The sequence below is a fragment of the Centropristis striata genome, chromosome 13 (assembly GCF_030273125.1).
Source record: "Centropristis striata isolate RG_2023a ecotype Rhode Island chromosome 13, C.striata_1.0, whole genome shotgun sequence".
In the NCBI taxonomy this organism is placed as follows: Eukaryota; Metazoa; Chordata; class Actinopteri; order Perciformes; family Serranidae; genus Centropristis; species Centropristis striata.
Genome location: NC_081529.1, coordinates 15302221 through 15328647, shown reverse-complemented (window position 1 = coordinate 15328647; position 26427 = coordinate 15302221). Strand labels below are relative to the sequence as shown.

At 39.2% G+C, this 26427-nt stretch overlaps 1 protein-coding gene across 1 annotated transcript in view; it reads left to right on the top strand.

The window, feature by feature from the left end:
* Positions 1–19706, top strand: part of syt3 (synaptotagmin III) — a 37660-nt gene extending 17954 nt beyond the window's left edge. Inside the window, exons 7-13 of the mRNA XM_059348041.1 lie at positions 5198–5324; positions 10293–10511; positions 12103–12223; positions 13673–13844; positions 14552–14681; positions 15946–16036; positions 16496–19706. Coding sequence (XP_059204024.1) covers positions 5198–5324; positions 10293–10511; positions 12103–12223; positions 13673–13844; positions 14552–14681; positions 15946–16032 — 856 coding nt within the window. The 3' untranslated portion in view covers positions 16033–16036; positions 16496–19706. The remainder of the gene's footprint in view (positions 1–5197; positions 5325–10292; positions 10512–12102; positions 12224–13672; positions 13845–14551; positions 14682–15945; positions 16037–16495) is intronic.
* Positions 19707–26427: the final 6721 nt, after the last annotated feature.

Genomic DNA, 26427 nt, shown 5'->3' with positions numbered 1-26427 from the left:
AGTACATAAAAATACTGAATTTCATGGCATCAGTAATAGCTGTTGGGACATTTCAGTCTGGGCCAGAATGATGGACCGGCTGACACTCATTCATGCATTCTGGGGCTGCTGCTGACAGCTGTGCACAGTTTGCAGAATTTAATCCTTAAACATGAGACCTGAACATCGTTTGATGAATCCAACACTGAGTGGAACTACCACTGTTTGTCTCTGGCGGATGTTGATGTGTCTGTTTTTGCAGCACTTTGATCGTAGCGGTGGGTGTGCAGTTCTTTAAACACTAAGTCAGAGGGCTGCAAACAGACACGGTTTTGCTGAATTTTCTTTATGGAACAGAACAGAGAGAGGGTGCTTCTTGGGAAAATATCATTCAGCGTGTTTATCCTCTTCAGTAGACACAAAAAGAAAACCTCCAACTTGAGTAGAAAATTGAGTTTGCGACAGTGAAGGTTGACCATACCACTAGCATGAGATGTGAGAGGCTAGTTGTTGCCTTGACTGTGGTCCCTTTTGTTTTTGATAATCATACTGAAATATTAATGTTTAAAAATAAGAAAGCGGAACCATTATGTACGTGACAAAGCAGCGGCTGTGTCTTTTATGTACTGTGTGGCACAGATTTCTGTAGTTACTTTCATTTTGCTCCTTTGACGATTGTCCATTGAATATTCTATGCTGGAGAATTTGGGTCTAACCACGTAATTGCTGGGTGCCATGCTGTGAGGACTGGGTGATGGGAGAGAGAGTGTGTGTGTGTGTGTGTGTGTGTGTGTGTGAGCTGTAAGTCAGGGTGGCTGTGGGTTGTGGGGAGGAGCGTGCAGCCTGCCTGCTCGCTCTGTCTGCGGCTCATCTGGCAGTCCCCCATTTCAGCCTGCCCCGACATGTAGAAACATTACAACAGGCGAAAGTGCTGATGGTCAGAAAAGAAAGGGAGCGAGAGGCCGTTTCAGTCATGAATTATATATGGCAAGCCACTTTAAACAGCAGCCCCTGTCAACACATAATAACACCAGACTGTGTTATAGCTGGAGTTACAGATACAGAGAATCAGCGAGGGAGTTGGACGGACAGGGGGTTAATGATGAAAACCATTCATGTGTCCCTTTTCCCATTTATAAAGTCGCAAGATAATTTATGTCATGCTATAGTCGCTTGTCGTTACACTGGAGGGAAGCTGTTTTGTTGAGAGGAGTAGACACAGAGGAGTGACTGAGGAGTAAAGAAAGGTTAGAGATGTAGTGTGTGGGCATGTCTGGGTAGACACACGTCGAGGTGTGTAAGCACTGGAGCTGTAGGTATGTTAATGTGTGAGACCCCGCTGTTTGGAGTGTAACAGTCCGAACAACAATGTCAATCTTCCTCAGATCCTCTGGGAGAGGCATTTCTATTGACAATCCCATTAAAAGCTGACACATTTCCACTGTGGGAATAACAGCTAGCTTTCGGGCATTGTCTGCCAGGAATAAGGCCCAGAGTTTCCCTCTGTGCTCGAGCAGTAATGGGTATATTCTCTGCAGCGTGCCTCGTCGATTGTGTAAAAACCTGGGTTTGGGTTCATGTCTTGTTCAGTAATAAGACGTGCAAGTGCAGGAAAATGTAGGACCTTGTCTTTGTAACAAACAACAAATGCAAGAAAATTCATGAGGTTTTTTTCTTTCCTTTTTTTGTACACAAGCTTCCTGTCGTTTCCAATTATTGCACATCCTCACATTGCCGTGAACCATGCTGGATAATCACGTGACTGCAGAGCATCTACCACCAACACGTCTGAAAACATGCTGGATAAAACATTGTTAGATACATATTTGAATTGGTCAGGGTTTTCTCGTTAAAATATTTATCTGGCTGAGCTGGAAATGTAATTTCCTCCAGCAATTTGCCCTGTGTATCATCTCCCTGATTTGATGTGATTGCAGAGTGGGCATGTTTATCCGATTGCCTTAATTGGATGTGATTCAGAGGTAAACACGTGTCCGGATTGGCCACGGTTGTATTGTCAACAAGCGTGTCTTATTTTTGATTGGTACACATGGACAGGAGACGTTATAACCGCTGGGGTCACTGTTGGCATTTGCCCTGCTGATCATTCCTCAGCCCCAAAGTTCACGCTGCTCTCCTAAAGGAGCTAATGAAGTGCTGACACACTGGTTAACACGGGGAGACACAGTCTAACGAGGTCTGATTAAAGGCCTCCGAGCTGTCCCCGTCTTCATCTGGTAATTAAATACATAATAAACAGTGCGTGAGATGCAGCCATGACTCTGGATGGAGTATTGAGATGTAAAGACGTGTGCTCATGTGTGTGTTTATGCAGCAGATTAGTGTGTGTGACACAGACTCCTGCTACAGTGCTGACATGTGCATTTGTGTGTGAGTTGATCTGATTTATTTGCCAATACAAGACCAATAATGTTATTTTAGAAAACAAAAGCTACAACTAATATCTGAATTTGTTTATTTATTTTTTACACATCTTTATATAAATTATCCAAGACAGGACAGCACAAGTGTTTAATTATTATATTATATAATAATAATATTCTTGACATTGTGGCATTTTGTTCTTGTCAGTGAAATAACACTTTGAGCTTGCGGCACTGATGCTATTCTTAAAGCCCAAATTAGTAATTTTTGGCCACATATAATGAATATTTAGATACATGACAAATTACTTTGACTTATCGGATTTATTACTGTAGAGCAGAAACGATAAGAAACACTGATAATTATAAACAATTATGATTAACTGGCCAGTGGGCAGTTAAGTTGGCAATCTGATAATTAATTATTTGAGTTATCTATTAAGCAAAAGTGCAAATGAAAAAAATATGGGAATCATTTGGGAATATTTGCTGCTTTATTCTGAAGTTATCTGATTATTTTTGGGTTTGTATCATTAGTTGAACACAAGATGGTTGAAATTGCATTTTTCATAATTTACTTTTTGCTTAAACATTACCAATATAACTGTGAATATTAGTCATTTCTACAGGACTCTTGAGAACAATACAAATTAAACTGCATCCATCCAGCAACATTTAGCATAAGAAAACATGAATTACTTAGATTTAGTTATTGTCTAATATTTGTCCCTGTATTTTGGCAGCGCTACATCTAAATGTGTATTTTAAGTTTTTGTGATGGGATTTAACCTTTGTTTACAGCTGGATTACAGATTATTCAGATAAATAAGGAAAAGGTTCAAATAAATATATAGATTGTACAGTACTCATGAAATTATTTAATATATCAAGTGTTTTCTTTTGAGTAGTGGTTCCCAGATTTCACACTCATTACTGGCTGCAGTTAATTTAATTTGTGAGATTTTCGACTATTTTGATTCCATAACATGTCTTCTTTATGATTAGTGGGGAAAAAAACCCATATAATATACATATTTAAATGTTTATTTTACCATATTTTGTGTCTGTAGATTTCTCCTAAATTCATCAAAGTTAGCATTAAATAATGACTCATTTACATATTTAAACTTAACATTTCAGAAAACCTGTAATATAAAAAATAACTGTCTTAATGTAAGTAACCGAGTGGGCAAGTTCCATAGTGATAAATGTTAGTTTGAATTTTTACCTCGTTTACCTTTAGTGTCTTGTGTGGAATTTTACTATCCATATCTTTAAAGGCCATCTTCACAAAATGAGTTTTTTCTCATGCTCCCAAGCAGCACTTTCACACATGTCTATATTCTGAAGGGTTTCACAGAGGGGTTTGTTCATATATCATTCATTTATAGAACATTTTATTCCTATAAACATTTTTTTTTATTATGGCTTTTTTTTCTGATTTATAGAGCGATAAAAATGGATATCCAAAACTCCCTCTATAAAAATCCGACTTTAATATGTTAACAAAATAAAAAATAGTTTTGAACCTGGTTTCATCCAATGTTTAGATATCTGTTCTGTAAATGTATCTATACTAGCACATATAAGATAATGCATTGTTTGCATGTTTAAATATTTATATATCAAAACACACATATTGTTCCCAGTGTCTTTCAAAATCAATTACAGTTCTCTAACTTGTTTTTAAGCTTTTAATGGTTTTGCAGCAGCCTACATTGCTGTCATTTTCCAATCTTTTAAAAAATCAGATCTCAGATCTCAGATCTCAGATCTTCCACTGCTCCCTTTTTAAAAACATAATTTCACGCACAAGAAAAAAAAGGCAGTGCAGCTTTTTTTAATGTTCCAAAGTTATAGAATATTGTGCCGAAAGCTATAAGAGAACTGTGAGAAGACAGATGAAAACCTACTTATTTAACTTTCAATTGCAATAGTTTAGAATAATTGTATTACTCTTAAAGTTTATTTTATCATCTGATGTCTTTATACCATCTAGTTTTTCATTGTCTATTTGCCCTTGTCCTAATGTGTTACATTTTATTTTATATTTTTGATTATAAAGCAATTTGAGCTTCATGTCTTGTATGAAAAGCAATATGTAAAAATTTTGTTATTATTATTATTAATATTATTATTATTATTATTATTATTATTATTATTAATAATAATAATAATAATAATAATAATAATAATAAAATAATAAATGTTTTATTTTAATTTAATTACATTTATTTTCACCCTATCACCATTTCTTCCCCTTAAACAAAAGATAAAAATAAATAAATAAAAGATAATTACTTAATTAATATATATATATATATATATATATATACACATCAAGAACTCTGTATACGTGTCCCACAGTGGGTGCAGAAAAAAGGCTACTGTGTTAAGGATTATTAATGAGCTCAGCTTTGGCCAGACTCTCTCTCTCACTGGTGTACATCTGTGCTTACTGTGCTTACATCTAACAACGCTGATAGTGCAACGTGATACAGCTGCAGGGATGACACACACACACACACACACACACACACACACACGCACACACACATGCACACACACGCACACACACGCAAACAAACACACATGCTATTTGTGTTATTCGAAGCCTCAGAGACACAGAACCTCCCACACCATTTTGTGTGAATAAAGCCTGCACAGGTGTGTGTGTGTGTGGGTTGATCCTGTCTGGGTCTCATAGATTATTTGTGAAAATTTGTGCGACCCCTGCCTTTTAATGCCTTTTTTATGAGCATGTGAAAGTCTAATGGGGTTTGCTGTGTGTGTGTGTGTGTGTGTGTGTGTGTGTGTGTGTGTGTGTGTGTCAGTACCGAGCAGTTGGTGGTGAAGATCCTGAAAGCTCTGGACCTGCCAGCCAAGGACGCCAACGGCTTCTCTGACCCATACGTGAAGATCTACCTACTGCCAGACAGGAAGAAGAAATACCAGACCAAGGTGACTCTCACTTCCACCACACTCAGTGGAAACTGGAGCCTCTTCCCAGTAAATTTCTGGGATTACTTTCAGGCACTGCTTGTGATTTTTTTAAATTTATTATTCACACATCCACGACATGACATGACATCCAGGAACATCTCCATCTTGCACCTTTTCACACATTGCCATTGCAATGCCAGAATAGATGGGGCAAAGGACAGAATAGCAGATGGTGATAATGCAACACTTACTAATGCCAGCCGCATAGAACTCAACAGTAGAAGAAGATGGGGCAAGACGCAGTGGAAGCCGTCTTATTATTTTCGAGGAGCTGTTTTTGTCCAGTGCCAATGTTCTTGTAACGTATTAAATATTCAACAACTTTGTGAGACTTACGTTTTTTTCCCTTGTTTATCAAATCATCCATGAAGCGTCAACGTAACTGCTAAACAAGTTGTGAACTTGAATAGATCATGAGTGGATTCTCGTGATTGCACTGCAAAAAAGCGGTGTCTAAAAATAAGATAAAAACACTAAATCTGAGGGAATTTTCTTGCTGCATGGACACATAATTGCACTTGACAAGATTTCTTAAATTAAGATTATTAATTCTAAAAATACGCATGTTGTACGCTTAAAATAAGAAATTAATTCTTAAAACAAGACAAATCAAAGCTGCAAGCAGCAATGAACAGGCAGAGTGCACTGCAAATTGTTTGTTTCTTAACAAGATAAAAAAAAACCTTTAGATTTAGAAGTGTTAGATAATTGATCTTGATTTAAGAGTTAATTTCTTATTTTAAGCGTTCAAACATGCTTATTTCTAGATTCAACAACCTAATTTAAAAAAATCTTGTCAAGTGAAATTATCTGTCCATGCAGCAAGATCATTTCCCTCAGATTTAGTGTTTTTATCTTGTTTTTAGACACACCTTTTGTGCAGTGTGGCTGGAGTCGATAGGTCCCTGCAGTGCTGCTGTGACAATTTCCCTGAAGTGTTTCTTGCTTTTAAAGGTGGAAAATTAGCATGACAGATTTCCCTTAATATTGATCCCTGCTCCCATTCACTTGTAGGAAATACTCCTGAACATTTCAGGGACAGACTGCATGTGTGAAAGCGGCTTAGCGAACAAAACATTTGAACATGATCAGGTCTGACTTGCTGTTTTCTCTCTGCCTGTTTCCTGCTGCTCTGATGACCCAGCCTCCTCATGGGGAATCATTACAGTTTCACTAATGTAATCTAATCTAATCTGGGGCATAATTTATTCAAGATAATGTGCTTCAGACTATTACAGGGCAGCGCTACTCAACTCCTCTGTGTTATTCTGGTATTTGAGGACAGTAGAGTCAATATTTGAGTACATTTCGGGACGTTCTGTACCAGGAAATGTACCCCTAGCCCTCAAAATATCCACCTCTCTTCTAATTTACTCTCTGTGGAGAAGACTCAGTGGCCTCACAAATGTGAGTAATAGTTCCAGAGTTTTATATCCACCAGTTTTGATACCACCAGTACTTCTGGGATAAAACAGGGAGACTTTCTGAAGATGAAAAGGGTCAGAATTGAGTGTAGAGCCAGGAAAGTGTGAAAAGTGAGCTTTCAGTGACAACGGAGCTGTAGCAGTTTGATATTTGTCCCATTGGATTTGTGTGAATGTTGGATTCCCTTTGTGTGACTGTCTCCTGTATATCACAAAAGCCATTGAATAGAGTGAATGCTTCAGTCATTTGCATGATACAGCTCCTCTTTTGTTTAGTGTCGATGATTGTTTAATTTCAATCACATCCTCATTAACATGGAATTTTTACACCACTCATATTTTGCTCGGCTTTCATCCCTCCAACTCATTTCAAAAGAGAAACAGACGTCACCTACGGGTAGATGTTGGAGCTTTGTGCCTCTGCTTTCTAAAGGCACAGCGTCTCCATCAGCTGCATGTTTAATCCAGAACTAACAAGTAATCATCAAGTGCTAATAAGCCGGAGTGACAGACCCACTCATGCAGCGACAAAAGTTGGATTTGGAAAATCGAGTGTGTGTCACATTTTAATTATCACCAGCTTTATTGCATGACAGCATTTATATCGAATGCTTTCATAGCAAATAAATCCCACCAGTAAATCAACAAATAGTAAAAAAAAAAAAAAAAATGTGTTAAAACATGATGAGCAGGAAATAGACTTCATCAGACTGCTTGATCCTTTTTATCTGACTTGTTATTGAAGCGACGGATGGAAAAGGAAGGAATCACAACATGCAGCGAGAATATTAAACCTGTAAACCTTCACGGAACATCTTCAAATAACAAACTGGCATTAATATTATTAAACACACCTAAAGATAAATCAAAGCAGCACACACGGAATTAACTTTTTTTTATTTTTTTTTATCAAAAACTAGTAAAAAACAACAGCATCTTCTTAGATTTAATCTTAGAATTTTAATTATTGTTGTCATTATTATTATTCTTGTGCTCACTCCTGTTTTTAAAATGGTAATACTAATAACAATATAATTTTATTGTTATTATTTTCATTGTACTTTCTATGTTTTTAAATATGTAATACCTTTTTTATCTTGTATGTTCTTATTTCAAATCGATCATTATATATGCTTTTTTTGTCTGACTGTCTTATGAAATGTGCTATATAAATAGACTTGACTTCTACAATAGCTGTTATATTAACTTTATGAGGGTTAAATTAATATATATAACACAAGTAATTTAGAGTGTGTTAAAGCACTCCTCTTTTTCAGATCTTTCAAAGACTAAAAAACTGCCATAAAAAAACAAAAAACAAATCTACATTTCTGTATATATAACTTACCCAAAATAGAAATATTATTAATCAAATATTGAACATTTTTGTTATGCATAAAACACCAAAAACAGATGTTACATACATTGTATGCATTTTGTCACAAAAATGTTTCCTGGAATTCAATATATTTTTTGAAAAAATGCCATTTTTTTATTATCCAAAATATACCTCTATCTTAACAATTCACTGGATAAATATGATTACTTTCCTTAAAATTAACTTATCTTTATTCAAGGTAAATAAGAAAATGATCTAGTTTTTACTTTGATAGTGTCCAAGTAAATGAGAATAAATACAGTTACCAACAGGTTTAAGAGAAAGAAATCCTGAAGGTTATTCATGTTGGGGAAGAAAATATTGAGTCTTAAACTGAGTTTTAGATCTTTATTTAATTTCGACACATTTGATTTGATTCTTCATCCCACAAAAAAATGTGAAATACACTTCCCTCCCTGCGGCTGAGGAACAAGGTCAGAGAGGTTAATTATGTTGCTCAGGGTCATTTTGACAGGTGTGACAAATCAAACTTGTCTGGAATATTCTGCATCCTGAAACGTCTTGTTTTTGTACAAATGCAGGCACATTTAAAATATGTTGTTTCATGACATTTATATGCATTTATATGTCTGTTTTGCTGCTTTCAGCACAATGTGTTTCATCCTACATGCAGTTAATCAAAGCTTTTATATTCACAACAAGTCTCTGCTGGCTGTTCTGTAAGGGGAAAAAAGAAAACACCTTTTATGTTTCCAATTTGTTTTGGAGGAAGAACTGGCTGGTTTGCAGGAGCAGAAAACAGGGAAAAAAAATCACCACTTGACGAAACTTATACTTATATCTGAAGAAGATTCAGTACAAGCAACACCAGAGCCGAAGATGTTACCAAAAGAAAAAGTAAATGAGGATCTTGTCAGCTACTCCTTTCAGAGACGAGGATTTTGATCAAATACATCCTCAATATGTGCCACTTGGATAAGAGCTTTTTAATGTGAGACGTTTGCATTGATGGTTACATTTTAGTTACAAATAAAAGCCTCAAGACAAAGTTTGGCAGCTCGTTTGACAGCACTTACTGTAGAAAAACACACAGTTTGTTTTGTTGCAGAAATTGAGCTGTAAAGCAGTTTGAAAATGTATTTTACTGGGCAGCAGATGGAATATTTTTCATACCAGGAAAATACAAAAGCCTTTGAGGATTGTGTATGCATGTTCAAAACAGCATTAAGCGTCAAACAACCTGTTGGGTTTCTCATTTTTATCTTTGAAGAAACCTTGACTCGAATTCAGCCTTCAATCCAAAAGTATAAAATAAAAAATGCTGGTTACACGAAAGGCACAACCTGCGGCTGGGCCAGAATATAACTTCACTAACACTTTAGATTACAGCAAATGAATTATTTGCAATTATTCTGAATATGCATGGAATCAATAAAAAAACTTACTGGGTACTCTCCAGAGACAAATATGAAAGTAAGAGAGGCTTTACTGTGTAACAAGTCAGTAAAATGGGAGAAATTAGTTATAGATGTATTTATTTTAATATATTACATCTAATAGCAAATATTAATAATACCACTTGCAATATGCTGGAAGGTTATTATGGAGTTTTTTCCCATTGATGCCAAAAAAAAACCCTGCCTACCTCAGCTTTAAAACAACTCTAATGTCCTTTCATATCTTCAAATCATGAACAATTAAGAAGCTGGATACTTATGCTTTCACTCACAAACCTTTTAGTTTATTGGACCATGCACAGCATAAGGAAGTTATTAATGTATCGAACAAATGAAACGTTATATTCATGTTTTACCAACTGCATTTGAAAAGTATGCACAAGTAGTTCCAGCTGAGCTGATGCCCACTGCTTTTAGTACTTTAGATTCAAGAGAGAGCTGAAAATGTGGCCAAGAGCAGCCCTTATTACAGTAAGTCTGAGGTATATGGGCTATAAAAAAGTAGACCCACGTTAACCCCTTTTCACTGTAATTACAGTGGTGTTATGGGGTAAATAATTTTCTTTTTTCCCTCTCATTCCTTGTTGTAGTTCCCTTGTGCCTACCCATTGGCACCCTGTATGTACAAAATAATGATTGTAATTTGTGGGCTGTAATGTAAAGTGTCACTATAAATTCTCACTCTGTTCGTCTCTCTCTCTCTCAGGTCCACAGAAAGACCTTAAACCCAGTGTTCAATGAGACGTTTCAGTTCGGCGTGCCGCTGAATGAGCTACATTCCAGGAAGCTGCATTTCTCTGTGTACGACTTCGACCGCTTCTCCAGACACGACCTGATTGGCCAGGTGGTAGTGGACAACCTGCTGGACTTCAGTGAGGGCAGCGGGGACAAACCCGTCTGGAGGGACATCGTGGAAGGCACCGCGGTAAGGATGACGCTCAACGATCACATTCATCTGGAGGAGATGCCCATGTTAGATTAGATTAGAGGAAATTTGAATGAGCCTTGTGGTGATATCGGGCCGTTGCAGCTGCAAATTATGAGCCTGAGCACTGAGAAAATAGGACAGAAGCAGGGACGGAGCATATCAAACATGACACAAGTGACAGTTTCAATTCTAGATTTCAAGCAGAAATGCACGCATTCATGGTGTATCTGAATTACAGCTTAGAAAAAAGTGAAAATAAATTAAAAATAAAGATGTAAATGTCCAAAAATCATATTGCAGTATGAAGCCAACTGGTATATATAAAAAGATGGAATGAAAAACAAATATATAACGTGGATAATGTGCCCTGTGTTCGACACTAAACATACATACATGTCTCAGACTCATATTTTAAATTAATTTCAATTTACAGATAAATTCAACATGAAAATAATGTGCAGGTTTAGATACTAAACCGTACAGCATCTGTGACTCAATGGAAGCAAAAAAAGTTGACTCTCAACTGAATGAATAACTTTTAAATCTGAATGCTACTGTATGTTCACATATGAATTAATAGCATTGAAATACTCAATTTTGAACACTTGTGTTCGGTGTTGAAACCAAAAGTCACAGCTGAGTTATTTGAACCAAATTTATGTAACAAACGTACCCACATTAAGATCTTTTCCTGAACCAAACCAAGTACTTCTGATTCACAATTTTAACCATGTTTTTAAAAATGCCACAGTTTCTCTTATAAGTCGATTTGGAAGTCATTGGCAAAAAACTTGTTCCGTCGTTTCGCTATGAGGACATGTTGAAAGATCATATACGTACAGACATACTGGATACTGTCTGCAGTACAGATTCATTCAGAGTCTGGTAATGTGAAAACACAGCTCAGGAGAGTCCAGATAGATTACTGGAAAGGCACCGCTGGCCACATCCAAACTTTTTATCGCACAGCGTCCAAGTAGATTTATATGAAATATTCATAGAAGGCTATTAGCAAATTAGACAGAGCAAAGTCTTTACATTTTTGGCATGGATGTTTCATTTATTAAATAAGTTTAAAGCGTCAGCCTCTCAGCGTATTCCAGTGTTTCACCCAGGGAAGTATTGATTAGTGAGTCTCAAAGCCACTGAGGAGTCATCATGCTACAGTGTGACCTGAATACCACCGGTGTCATTACTGTGGTGCCACTGAGACCACAGGCAGCAAGAAGATCAGTAGATGGGGGTGGGGGTGGGTGGGGGGGAGATATAAAAAGCCTGAAGAATCGTCACCTCTACTTAACACTTTCCTCCACTCGGGGACATCGACAGATTGGCATATGATTCATTTACAGTGACGGCACTTCCCCTCTGCCTAAACACTCTGCCTGTCTGCATTAGGACGCCTGCTGTCACCCGCTGTCACTCACAGATGTATCTTTTTGTCCGGGCACAGACAAAGGATATCTGTATTTTAGTGTTTTTCCTATCTGACTCTGTTTCTGATGTCATGTGTGTGATCACAGAGTCCCTGCTTCATTTCTGCTCCCTCTCTCTCTCTCTCTCTCTGTGTGTGTGTGGTGACCTACAGGAGAAGGCTGATCTCGGGGAGCTTAATTTCTCGCTGTGTTACCTGCCCACTGCAGGCAGGCTTACTGCTACAATCATCAAGGCCACCAACCTCAAAGCCATGGACCTGACTGGCTTCTCAGGTAGAGGATTAAAACACACACACACACACACACACACACACACACACACACACACACACACTCATCATGCTGCTGAGAGACCTCCAGCAAGCAGTCTGACTGGAAACTCATTAAAAGGAAAAAATATGACAAACACTGTCTGAAAAACAGCCAGTGGTGTATGTGAGTTCTTCTAGGTTTATATGTTATTCAGATTGATAATCCGCCAACCATGCAGGATAATAACTGCCATCAAGAGATATATTTTATGTGTAAACATCACAAGTAAACACGGTGCCTGTTTCATGCACTAAAATAGCTTTTAAGCCTTTTAACACCAAATGAAAAGGCAGATTTTCTCCATCAACAGCGGCCTCAGTAGACCAGAATTCAAAGCAGCTGCAAGATAGTTTGCTGTATTTCGACTGAGTACAACCTTCTTTTGCTGTGAATCTTTCTTGCATTTACTTTTATTATGATTATGGTTCCATCTTCCTGCAGGTAAAACCAACCAACCAAGTTTGTGCAAAACAAGTTTAGCAGAAAGACATTTTTCAAAACTGAATACATTACTAACTAAAGTAGATGAAGCATGTTAAGGGAAATCTTTGCTAAATAATTCCTGAAGTGCAACGAGCCTCACCAGATTGATTGTGTTCGAGAAGTTAGATTTCTCCTTCAAGAAGTAGAGGTAGAGTTTATATATTATGAATATATTACCTGAAGCAATAAAGTTTATTGCTTACAAACAAAACAACCAGAACAAAAATTAGTTGTATTGTGTTTTGTTGCAAGCAAAATTAGCTGCAGGTGTAAGCACCAATTAAGTCTGCAGAAATAGACAAAAACAACAATAGTTTTATCCCGAGAGACTGATGTCAAGAAGTGTGATTGCTAATGCTAATATTGAATAAACAAAAGCATTATTACGAGGTTTTATTCTTTAGGTATCCTTCACTTAAACACTTCATTGCAACCGCAAAGCCCTCTCAGGTTAAATGAGATCTCAGATGATAATGACCACATGGTGTAATTATTGCCACAGTGATCCTGAGCTGATTGCAGCGCCTTAAAGATGCTTAAAAATGCAGCACAGAGAAGGAGTCGTGGGTGTGTGTGTTTTCCCTGGCTGCTGTCACCGAGCTGCACATGTTGAATAGATAACTGAAGTGATTCAACCTGTGCTGTTTTTCTCCCTTTGTGTTCTTAATCCAGCTTTGCCAAGGTGACTTGATTTTCATGCCTTTTATGTGTTACAGACGCTGTTACCTGTGAGCATAATACCTTACAGCGTTTGCAGGAGTCCCCCCTATCTTATTCTCTCTGCTTCCTTCCCCTCTTTCTTTCTTTCTTTCTTCCTCTCTTTCTTCTTTGCTGCTTCTCATCCTCATTTTTCTTTATTCTCCCCCGCTCCCTCTACCTGTCTCTTTTCCCCGTGCCTTGTCTTCCCCTCTGTCGTCTCTCCTTCAGACCCGTACGTGAAGGCCTCTTTGATCTGTGACGGGCGAAGGCTAAAAAAGAGGAAGACTTCTATTAAGAAGAACACACTGAACCCCACGTACAATGAGGCGCTGGTGTTTGACATTCCCAATGAAAACATAGAAAGTGTATCCATCATCATTGCCGTGATGGACTATGACTGGTGAGCAATCTGGCCTTTTATTACATTGCAGCGTGCTCTGGGGGCTTATAGATGAAACTGATCATTACTGTGAAGTGTGCTGCTTATTGAATGTGTGTTTGCACATGCAGCGTGATGTTTGCTGTTGCTTTTGGGTCGTCACATTTCAATAGTGTTGCGGCAGTGTTGAACACGACGAGGCCCCCCTCATGAGTCAGCCTCCTGGTGGACGTTCCCTGTTTTACATAGACAGGCACCTCATGAATAAGCATGATTTATGCTAATGGTGACGGAAGAAGTGTAACCCTGCCAGTGTTTGTCAGTCTGACGCTTGCAGCAACACTTGGCTGCTTGATGTGTTTGTGTATAGATGCGCCGCCTCCCTATTATGTAGTCTGCCCTCCATTTGGCATCTCCATAGGTGTGTGCTTTTGTATGTTTGTGCTCGTGCCTGCTCCCCCGCTGACATCAAGCTTTTATGCAGGTCTGTATGTATTTGTGAGCTGCTATTCAATATCCTTCCTGAGCCGCTGTACTCTTTTCCCAGTACTCAAGGTTGATAAATGAGACTCTCTGTGCCTGGTTCTTACAAGCCCTGTATCCTTCTCTCTCTCTTCCTGCTTTATTATATCCTCACTCTCTCTCCACTCCCCTCCCTCTCTCCCTCTGTCTGTCTCTGTCTCTCTCCGTCTCTCTTGTCCTTGCCTCTATCCCTTGCTGCATGTCAGTATTGGTCATAATGAGGTTATAGGGATGTGTCGTGTGGGCAGCGAAGCTGAAGGTCCAGGGAGGGAGCACTGGACGGCCATGCTGGCCAATCCACGCAAACCAATAGAGCATTGGCATCAGCTTGTGGAGGTAATGAGCATATGATCATGTCTGTTCATGTGTGTGTGTGAGCGTGACTGTCGGTGTGTGTGTGCATTCATGTGTCATGATCTCATACCACATATGTTACGTTCAGTTCTTCTGTTGGTTCTGGGCCTAAAAAGCAAATGATACTATCCTTATTATTAGAAGTAGTGGTAGCACCAGACCTAATGTAACATTATAGTATAATATAGTAATATAATATAATTATTATTCAGGTGTTTTACTTTACTTCATTATTTTTAAATATTCCATTACAACTAAACATTAACATATATTTATTTGCAGAAAATTAAATGAAATGAAATATACTCTATAAGCATAATGGAGCCATTATGTGAAGCTATTTTTTAATTAATTTATATATTGTTGGGTAATTCATATAAAACAGTTAATCATCTCTTTAGCTAATTAACTGTTTTAAATGTTTAATGTGTTGCAAACCATAACCAAAAGAAATGTAATTACAAACTAGAGTTATAAATGCAACATTTGTCTCTTATATATTGGAGCATACTATGGAAATACTGAAAAGTAAATGTAAAACAATAGTTTGCTAAAGAGTGCTAATTTGCTGCATATCTGTAGGTAATATGAAGCTAACCCAGCAGGTGCTGAGCTTAGCTAACCCAGCATTAAGGCAAGAAAGTCAATAAGCACATTTCCCCAAAATGCCGAACTATTACTTTAGGTACAGGAGTTAATGCAGGCCCTGTAAGTATTGGCATTAAATTATTCGCAAAGTACCAAAAGTAAAACTGCTCATTATGCAGGATGACCCATTTCAGATAAAAAAAGATATAATATCACTGGATTATAATTAGTGATCCCTTAATGTGTTCATTGCTTTAATGTTGCAGCTGGTAAAGGTGGAGCTGCTTCAGATACTGCTGGGTAGCTTAATCTATAATAATACATCATAATTTAGTAGTTGGTTTATATTTTGTAGCCTAATAATAATCTAAATCTGCAAAATCACTTATGATGCCATTTAAATGAAGTGAAATAAGAAGTACCACATTTCCCTCTGAGAAGGGTTGAAGAAGAAGTATAAAGCAGCATTAAATGGAAATACTCAAGTAAGGTACAAGCGATTTAAAATTGTACATAAGTGCAGCAATTTTAGAATATTTAAAAAAAAACAGTAGCGTGTATGTATGTAAGGGTGGTATTTGAACACATCAACTTCATTTTTTTTCAACTGAATGTAGAAAAAGTGTTTTACTTCAGCAAAATCTCTACTTCTCTGCAGGAAAAAGCAATTGGTACTTTCGTGTCGAAGCCTGCAGCATCCTCCCCTAAGCCGCACATCGTTGTGGACAGCCCTCACTCCGATTAAAACTGTGAGCCTCTCCTGCTTTACATCTGACATATCTTATCAGCATGCTTTCACACATACTGTAGGATTATTTTATCGACAGCAATGTACAGAGACAGACGGAGAGAATCCAGTAGCTCCTTGATTTCTGCTTGTAAACAGGACTCCCTGTACTGGAATCTTGAAGTACATCCACGTACTGTGCAGCAGATGCTTTCAAGTCAGATTTACACAGGAAAAGTGGTCGAGTCTTTAAAGGCATGACCTATCTGAGAGTGTGTGATAAAGTGGAGGCTGTGGTGCTGTCAGATGTAGGAGCTCTAAGGCAGAAGCATCTGTATAATCTAGATGCTATGGGTTATGTAATGCACCTCCCCCTCCTCCCTCCAAACTTACAGTACTGCATACTGTTTATATATTCGGTCACCCCCCACTGTCTCTGTTGCTTAATCTGCCTCTTCTCCTTTATCCCCTCTTTCCTCAGGTCATTATCATCTCTTCAGCTCCAGACTTTCCTTTCTTTCCTCTCATCTGTGAATAATTCTCTCCATCAAAAGAAAGAGAGACGCGGAGACACTGCAAGTGTCCAAGTGCTAGTGCTGTTTTGCTCCTGCTAATGAATCCTCCAAGTCCTGTGCCGTCTTTACCAAGCCGGGGGGGAGGGGAGGGGGTGGGGGGTGGTGGGGGACAACATCCATCACAAGCTACACTTTGAGCATCAGACTACACATTTACAAACACTTGCAGACACTTAATGGTACAGTATGACCGATTTGGGGTGTAAATTTGGGATCTAGCAAGGGAACGAACACATAACTCACACACACAAACACACACACGAACACACACAGAGTTTGTAGTATGTGCGTAGTTCATGTGTGCTTCAGATTAGTGTAGTATTTCATCTAGGAGGAGTGTGATGTGACAGACTTTTCTCTGTTGAAAACAAAAAAAAAAGAAAAAAGAAAGCCATCATAGAATGGCCATTTCAACCAGGACCAAAGGTTCATGCCCCTGTACAGACTATAAAAGAAGAAAATCACTATGTCGATATTTTTCTTTGCAATATTGGTGTACAGTATGTGCCGTACTGTATGAGAAAACATCCCAAGTAGTACTTAGCAGGACAAAACATTTGAGGTGGATTCTCTTGGCCATTTTGGACGCCTTCTCCAGGCTCCACATCCTCTTGTTTCAGACTTTACTTGCTTATTTTCCCCAGAGGAAAGACGACAAAGCATCCAGTGGTCTTTATTGATGTCAGAGGAGTGAAAAATGAGGACAGACTCATTGGTTTAAGCATGTTACGCAACTTTGAAATGTGTCCCTCTTCCTCATGCTTTTTGTCACCGTCCTCATGGTGCTCATCAGTATTTTTTAAATTATTTTACTCTGTTGTTTGTGTGATACAGTACATGTATAACCATCAGGAAAGGAGTTTATTCATGCCATTTTTTACAGTCCACTGAGGATGCGATGGTGCGAGCTTCTGAGAGACATGGACTATCTGATCGTCCTCTGCTTTCTGGCCAAACTGGAAGACTTTTCCTAATGTAGGACTACACGGGTTGATTGAAACCTGCGTTTAGGATGGGACCAGCATCTGTTTGGAGTGCACTCGCTAGAGGATGTATCCAGCAGGGAAGGATATCACCACTCCATTTTATTTTTATATCATTCCTGGACTTTATTCTTTTCTTTTCTCAAGACGTCATCATCCAGCTTCAACTGGGAAAATTATTATCTTCAAGTCCACATCATGTCCCTGACAAGACTTTAGAAGGACACACACGTCCGTGTTGCTTTTATTAGTGTGTGTTTCCGTGTTTGTGGGCGTGTTTGTTTTGTATTTGTGCGCGTCTGTGTGTGTGTATGCCTGTGTGTCACTGTGACCTTGTGTGTGACACGTTTCTGTGCTCACTCCCTCCCTCCTCCTTTTTCCGTGTTCGCCTCCCTCACTTCCCAAATCCCGGCATCCACAGACTGAAACACTTGTCTCGGAGCCAAACGTGTCTTCTGTCCCGTGTCTTTACAAGGAGCCATTTTGAGTGTGTGTGTTTGTGAGTGTGTGTGTGAGAATGTGTGTACTATACGTGCCTCATTGCACTAGGTGGGGAAACACTGTCTTTCATAGACATTAGTTTGTATTGTCTATGTCGTCTCTGAAATCAGCTGCCAATCATTCAGCCCTTCTCTCCTCTCTGACCCTTTGCCTGATGTAAGTAACTGTGTTGATCATGTACTTCTTTCAGTAATTTGTGTACTGTATGTCCGAGGGAAAAACCAGATGGCACAGTGATTGAATTGAATTGTTGGGTGTGTTTTGATTAAATTTAAGAGAAGAACACAAAAAAAGAAGGAAACAAACATCTGAGGCTCATTTGTTACGGCCTACAGATCACGACAAATTTAGATCCCCTTAAAGCGAGACACCAGGGAGGAGGTGTTGTGAGAAAACAAGCGCCTGGAATTTCTGCACTTCCTGTGTAAACCGATACAGACTTATAAAGCCGTCACAGCTACTACGACTACTACTGTAACCTCAGCAAAACAACAGTACAACACCTCACTACAGCTACTTGTATTGCTATCGTTGCCATTTCTCTCTCATCCTCTCACACACACACCTTTTAAGGGAGGAGTGTGTGCGTGTTTCAGGGTAGGGATCTCGTTTCTTTCTCTTTACCTTTGGTTCGTGCTCGTGCAGTGAAACTCACCAGAGTGCTTGCTGGTTATACGGGAGGAACCGTTTCATACCTGCAAGTATTCTGTGTGGTATGTCAGCTGGGGGAATTATTGACCAGCTTGCATAAGTAGATATGGTATTGATCATCGGTCTCCAGGCCCCATAATTCTCTCTTTCCCAGCCTCCTTCTCTCTGCCTGTGTCTACCCTATTTAGCCCCATGTGTTACTGCCTGGTGATAGATTACAGAATTCATAGTGGAAACAGCACATTCCCTTCTTCTCTTCCTCCCTCTGTACGCCACCCCCCTCTCTTTCTGTTTCTGTCTGTCTGATTACTGTCTGATTACTCATTCTCTCCTCCAGCAATCCTTACCTTTCCTCCCGCTCCACTCTTTCACCTCCCCCTCACCTATCCATTTCTCGCTCTATTTTTCTCTCCCCCCCACCACCTTCCAGCTCCTTGTGCTATCTCACATCCCTCCATTTTGCCCTCTTTCTTTCCGTGTATGACACCCCCCTTCCGTCCTCTCTATTCTCTCTCGCTGTCTTCTCGTGTTAGTGCAGTTCTGAATGGTCATGGGGAATCATGTTTGCATGCTTATATTAACATGAATGATGTCAACTTGATGCAATGAAAAATTATATAAGTGATGCTTTAAGCAAAATCTGACAATGAACTTGATACTAATACTACTAATGACGACTAAATGGAGACCTAGCAATTGTTTATCTCTGTGGTCAAAAACAACGATGATGAAATAACATTGTTTATGCTGTATTTATCTCGAAATTGGTATTCTTTTTTGATTTTCAATTGTTTTTTTTATATATGATTTATTCAAGAGGTTTACTTTTTTATTGGTTAAAGCTGAGAATTTGAGTGAGGGGTTCAGTCAGGGCGATTGTTTCAGTCGGGACAGCTGTACCAGGTCAAAGGCTATCGGTGAATGTGTAAGTAACAGTGTGGCTGAAGCAATGATAATGGAAATAAAGGATATGTATCATCCAGCTTCGTGTTTCTGACTTCTTTTAATCCACCGGGTGGGGAGACAGGAGAAGCTACTGTCACACATCCCAAGCAGTGTGCTATATATAATATGCACGGCCTTGGGCATTTCATATGTACACAGTCTATATTTGACTCATGCAATAGGAGGTAAGACACTCTACCTGGACAGAAGGAGCCTAAACCCAACTTTTTTTTCATCACCAAGCTCTCTGACTTTCTGCTGTGCATTAAGTCATGTGTAATTATTCAGCCACTTTGTCATGAATTCTTTATTGTGGCTGCATTTTGCCTAAATGCAAAATGGAGCACGGCTGCCTGCCCTGTGTGCTTTGCTCCATCTGGCCTCCCTGCTTCTATTTTGTCTCCTTTTTTATTTTTAAAACGCTCATATTATTTGTCATGTGGTTATTATCTCCTGTTAAAGCGAAGATGCACACCAGCAGCAATCTGCAACTCCAGCGCTTCAGCAGAGAGAGAGAGAGGGAGAGGAGGAAGACCGAGCTCAGATGTGCAGAGGAATGACAGAGAAGGAGGAGTGGGAGAGGATTAAACAAATGAAGGAGGATGAAGAGCAGGAGAAAGCCAGAGTGGAGGAGGAGGAGGAGGAGGGCACAAATGGGAGAACCTGGAGAACAGAGGGGATAGCTGCATGCAGGATGTGTGTAGAAGTGGAGACAGGAGGTGGAGGAGGATAGGTCTGTATATAGACACACTCATCATGGGGCACCTGCAGCATACTGACAGTGTTAACAGTTCAAGAAGAGTGAAATGCACACACACATACACACGTGCACATACACACGTGACAACGCACCAGTTAGCACGGCTTTAATGCTGTAGACTGTTGAGAGAGAGAAAAGTAGAAGGAGGGGCTGGGGAAAAAGGGGGGGGGGGGGGGGGGGGGGTACTGCTGTCTCCATGGCAACGTTCCCACCGTGCAAAAAAAAAAAATCATTTAGTCGGAAAGACATTTCACTCAGTTCAGTGAGCTGAAAGAGGCAGAGAGGGAGGGGAGCAAGTTAGAGACTGGGGGAGGTGTGTGAGCAATATAGAGCTGTTTGTATCACGCTGGAGGGATTTATTTAAAATAAGCTGACAGCGGGGCATAAGCTCGTATTGCTAATATACTGTATCTGATTATTATCTATAATAATAATGAATTCCGTTGCATCATTAAAGATGAATGCAGTAGCTTTGGGTGACTTTGGTTTGACAATTTTCTTGACATCTGCCATGTGCATGTACAGCTTTATGTAAGTTGTATGTATGTTGAAACTTTACAGCATGACATTACGTGCACCACCTACACGCTGAAAAGCTTTCGTGACTGGGAACTCCAAACTTTTGTTTTCCCGTCTTGAAAGCACTGCGCAAAGGGACTCCGACCTTTTTGCAAGGCCACTTATTATGCCACGTATACAGTTTTTAACATTTTATTCTAACACTATAAATAATACCCCAAACCTTTCAAAATAATGAATTCAATGAATGCATGCAAGTGGAAAGCTCAACCAGTAGGAGTATTAAAGTAGCTTGCCTCTGCAGGAGAACTGTGTTTTAATACGGGAGCCAGGCCCCAGGACCTGACCTTCTCTATAAATTGCTTTCATCGAAGAACTTAATGATGTTCACCTAACAAACAGAAACTTCTGTGAAACATCCTTATGATAAAGAGGAATGTATGAATTTGTATTTCTTTACAAAATGAAAAAAAGAATTATCCATTTAAGGGAACAGAAAAGAAATCCATATTTGAGCCCCTTTTCATCACTCACAGCTTTTACTGCACAGCACCTGTGCCAGACTCAATAGAAAAAGGCCCCAGAGACTGGCAGGGGAGGGTGCTATCACAGCATCCCAAATGCTCTGGGTAGTTCTGGTAACCCATTTGTGTGGATGTCAGTGTATCAGCATGCTGGCTGTGATTACCTGTTGTGAGTGGACCATCTGGCCCTCAGCATCCCAGCTGGGAACCATGGTCAGGAGACGGATTGTCTTTACCACACCACCTGGACCTCGCAGACATGGAGCGCCGAGGCACATACCATATTTCTCATTCATATTTTATTATGTCATTCCCTGACCAAACAAATAACAAAAATTGAAAAAAAAAAAAAAAAAAAAGACAACATTGTCTGGTTTTCCAAAAGGCACTCCCGGAGAGCAGGCTTTCTGTAATTGCTTGGCAACTGCTGGCACTGTGTGTGTTGAAGTTCAAAGCAGCGAGACACACAGTATATCCCTCAGAGCAGCATAAAGCATCAGAGTTGCAAAGTAAAAGGGTGCCTACGCATGCACATTCACACACACACACAAACACACACACACGTTCATGAGCCATTCTGTCAGTTTAATTTGGCCACGTAGCTCAGTCACAATAAAAAGCTCTGTGTGGGGTTTTAATTTCTGCATCCAGGGGGGAGCCTTGGGCATAAACCTTGCCTCAGATGAACTTTCCTCAGGTCGCCGGAAGCAGCCCTGCTCACTGACACCCAAGTGGAAAAGCCTCTTGAGCCCACAGCTTGTTGCCCTCCCTAGAATTTGGGTTAAATTGATACGGAGCATTGTTTCTGTGGGAGGTTTTGAGTTTGATGAGCTCTGAAGCTCTTTGCTGAACGCTGTGCTGAGCTGACTGGCTTGCAGTGCCACAGGGGACTAGATGCTATTGTTGGGCCCACAGAAACATCGAGCCAATGTGTTACAACTACAGGTTAGCTGCTGGTGCATTGTTCAGATTGTACAGCAGGTTAGCATGCTGATTGCTGCTGTAGTAATTATGCCCTGGTTCTGTTTTCAGCTCTGGTGTTATAGAGGGAATATGGAAGTGTTCAGGAGAAAAGATTTGATGGAAAAACTCTGATCGGGAAGACATACAAACCAGCTGAACCCAACAGCCAGGTTCAGCGTTCCATGTATACAATCACCAACATTTTATGTTCATTTAGAAGCCATTAAGATAATGGTCAGAATGTAAAGGAGGAAGCTGCATTACATCATGGCCAGTGTGACTGCAGCTTTTCCTTTATGTACAGTAGCTTCTTCACTCAGTCTATATATATACATAGGGCTTGCTATAAATACACCATCTCAGGGCCCTTTAAGTTACAATCTGTAACCCTGTCTCTCTGATTAAGACCAGGCATCTACTGTACTTACTGTAGCTGTTTGCTGACATCTTCTGGAGATCTGGTTCAACAGCACTTAAAGATGTCCCCAGTGTCGCTGCAGAGAGCCCTTTCTCATAGAACAACATAGAATACGAACTGTATTTCAATTGTATGACAGTTTAATCTGAAACACACTTGGTGCAACTATAAAGTCTGGAGCTGATCTGTCACCAATAGGAGAGAATATTGCAGATTTATTTAAGAACTTACATGATTGGTCACATTAGAAATACTGAAGAAATGAAGGTCACATTTTATGTAGCTTCATGCACAATTTGGGGAATATTCTACGTGAAAGTAAAGAGTTTATTTGCAATAACAGACATTTATTTTATTTTATTTTATTTTTTGGTTCAGTCCTAAGAATATCAATGACACTGCTGTTGGTTGTTTTAATAAGATGTCTGTTCTTTTTTATTTTTGCAAATCATGTATTTTCATTGTGCATTAAAGGGAACATTAAAAAAAAAAAAAAAGAGCTCAAATGAACACTACAATGGACATATGTCATCCCTTAGATCAGACAGTGCAGGCTGAAATAGTGATGAGAGAATGCACTGTGCATGCAGAGATTTGTCTAGGGCCACGGGGCAATCGCACCGAGCACTGGTCCCATGCAGCCATAGCTGTAAGGACCAGTGCACTATTGTTATACTGTGCATTTTTTCTTCTCCCTCTTCTGGACGCAATTTCATCCCGCTACAAGTCCTACAACTTGAAGAGTTGCAGGACAAATTATATATCAAACCTTGATGTTTGATTGGGATCGGTGTGCTATTACTTTTCTCTACGGAATATTGAAGTGAATGGGACGGCCGGAAAAAAAAGAAGAAGAAGAACAATAATTGGAGATTTTCAAACGTCTACTTCTCCGGCATAATTTCACCTAGAGACTCCATTTAAACTTCAAACAGTAGACACAAGTCTTGTGTATCGGTGTATTAGTCCACGTTTCGATAGGTCATATAGTTTTTTATCAATCCCTGTTCAATGACCATGATCATTTTTGGAGAAATTCTGAGATTATAATGGGTGTGTATTGCATGGAATGTTCGTGTCAGAGTGTGTGATGTCATCGTGTGTAGAGGGAGAGAAAAAAATTGTCAAAAAATAAATTTGAAAACTGCGCTCCAGGCCGCAAATTCCACTCTACAGAAATAATTTTTACATCGAAACGTAGGAAAATTTGTCTTCTCACAATCCTCTGGTAGAGCTGTCAGAGTTATAGTTTGGGCGTAGGACGCGCAGATGCACCATCAACACGTACCAACCGCCTCATTGGCTCCCATATTAAAAACGCATGAAGATTTCTGAAAAACGGAGATGTAACAGTTTCTTTAGATCGCTCTAACAAAGCTATTTCTTCATATTTCTTTAAAAAAAACAAACATATGTAGACGTTCAGGAAGAACTCAAAGTGAAGTCAGATCAATGATAGATATTATGGTTTTGCCAAAAATGCTTTCTGTTCGAGGCCAGAAATTCCAGCCTGTCCACCTCTGGCTGCTGTCACTGTGGCCGAACATTCTCAGTGGCAGTTAAGTTCTCACCTTCACAGCTATGAAACAGCTGTGAAGGTGAGTGCCTCGCTGCTAAGCACTAATTACTAGTATTAATTGTTTGAAATCTCTGAAGAATCTCATCATAGCGTACACACACCGGCAGTAGCCCCCGTGGCCCTTTCAGAATTTCCCCAGAGGAAATTTTCTAGTTTAACTAGTTGTCATTCCTGTTTAATGGGAGGCTGGCAACTGAGCCATACATGTGAGGGAATCAGCACCAAAAATATGCTAAAAGATTTTTTAAATGTCTATTTCTTCTGTAGTTTTATAAAGTAACAATTTTAACAATTAAAACTTTGAAAAATTCCAAGGTACATTCTCAAGCTTAAGGACGCTGTGGGCGTTGGAGGCGTGCCCTCACCTCCTGTCTCCAGTGCCCGTGGGGTTGGTCGGTGTCGGCGGAAGGGCCTTTCTGTGTGGAGTTTGCACACCTTACAGTGGCCTAGCACAACAAAACATGCAATGATCCTGGTCGCTATAGTGCCTCCCTCTGGTCGGTCGGGGCGTGTCGACATGCTCCAGGGAATTAATCTAGAATAGAATGATACTCGAATGGTGCATCTTGTAGAAATCACCTCTGTTTCTATAAGAAACATGCTGAAGGTCAATAATCAGCGAAGGCTGTGGCAGGTTTAGTTATCCACATAATGCCAGAAACATGTTCTTGTGTAGAACCTGTAGAATGAGCGTAAGTCTCCACACTTAAATCAGGCATGATTTATCTCAAACAAACATGATCTTGAGCTGGTCATTTGCAAAACTGGTGATCATATCTATGTCACTGCAATCTGTAAAAGTCAGCAGTTAATTGTGCGCTGCTATTTCTTTGCCAGTCAGGATTTTAAAAGTCTTATTCTCAGTTAAAAAAAGAACCCTGCTCCGTCTACCTCAGGATGGCCATTAGATGGATTCGAGGCAGATTCGATAACAGATGACCTTTCTCATGACTAATGCCACCGGCGGAGCACTTTCACAGAGCGAGGTTAAGAGGTTTAAGCCAAGATAACATTCAGTGATGACCTCATGCCTCCAGCCTTCGATGTGGGCATCTATTAAGTGCCCTTGTTTTATGGTAAGCAGCGAGCCGATAGAAGTGCAGCCACAGAAATGGAATAAATTGAACTTGAAGCCATGCTCAAAACTAACTGGATGCACAACAATAAATAGAAAACTAACAGTTTAGAAAACGAATATTAGGCGGCTTTCATTAAAGTCGATAGAATTTGTCATCTATTTAATTGGTTTGTCTAATGTCTCAGAAATTTTAAAAAATATTGTGAAACAGAGGAGTTACTAATACTATTATCTTTAGTAGACTTGATTGCTAATATTGTCTCTACAGGTCTCTCTAAAAATCAATCAGAGTACAAACCTATTAAAGAAAATGGAACACATCTTGGTTTATGAAGCATTTAATGATTTACGCCCAAAATATATTTCTAGCTGCAATGCTATGAACCATTCAGACATGAGAACATGCACCACGTATCTGAATAAGCCTCCTGGAAAACCTGAAGCCTGTTCCAGATCTCATTACCGTCTATATATACACTATAAAACTCATTATTAGGCATATACATTTATCATTTTGCTCCTGTTTGCCTTCATTTTATTCATTGCAATTAATGTCTATTTTATATTACCTTATTTTATATTATATTATGTCATATTATGTTTTATTCATTAACATGTAAACACACACACACACACACATACATATACATGTGTGTACATACAGTCATATATTAGACCACCCTTGTTTTCTTCAATTTATTGATTATTCAGATCTAGACATTTCCCATGATTTTCTTGATAATGTTCTTAAATCAAACTCTTATCAGCTATTTTTGATCATAGTATTTGTCCAAACAGATGTATCTTTAGTTGGACCAGGAATTAAAATGAACACGAAATTGAAGAAAAAAGGTGATCTAATAATTTTTTCCATGACTGTATACGGTTGCCCATAAAGTTGAAATAATTTTGTTTTC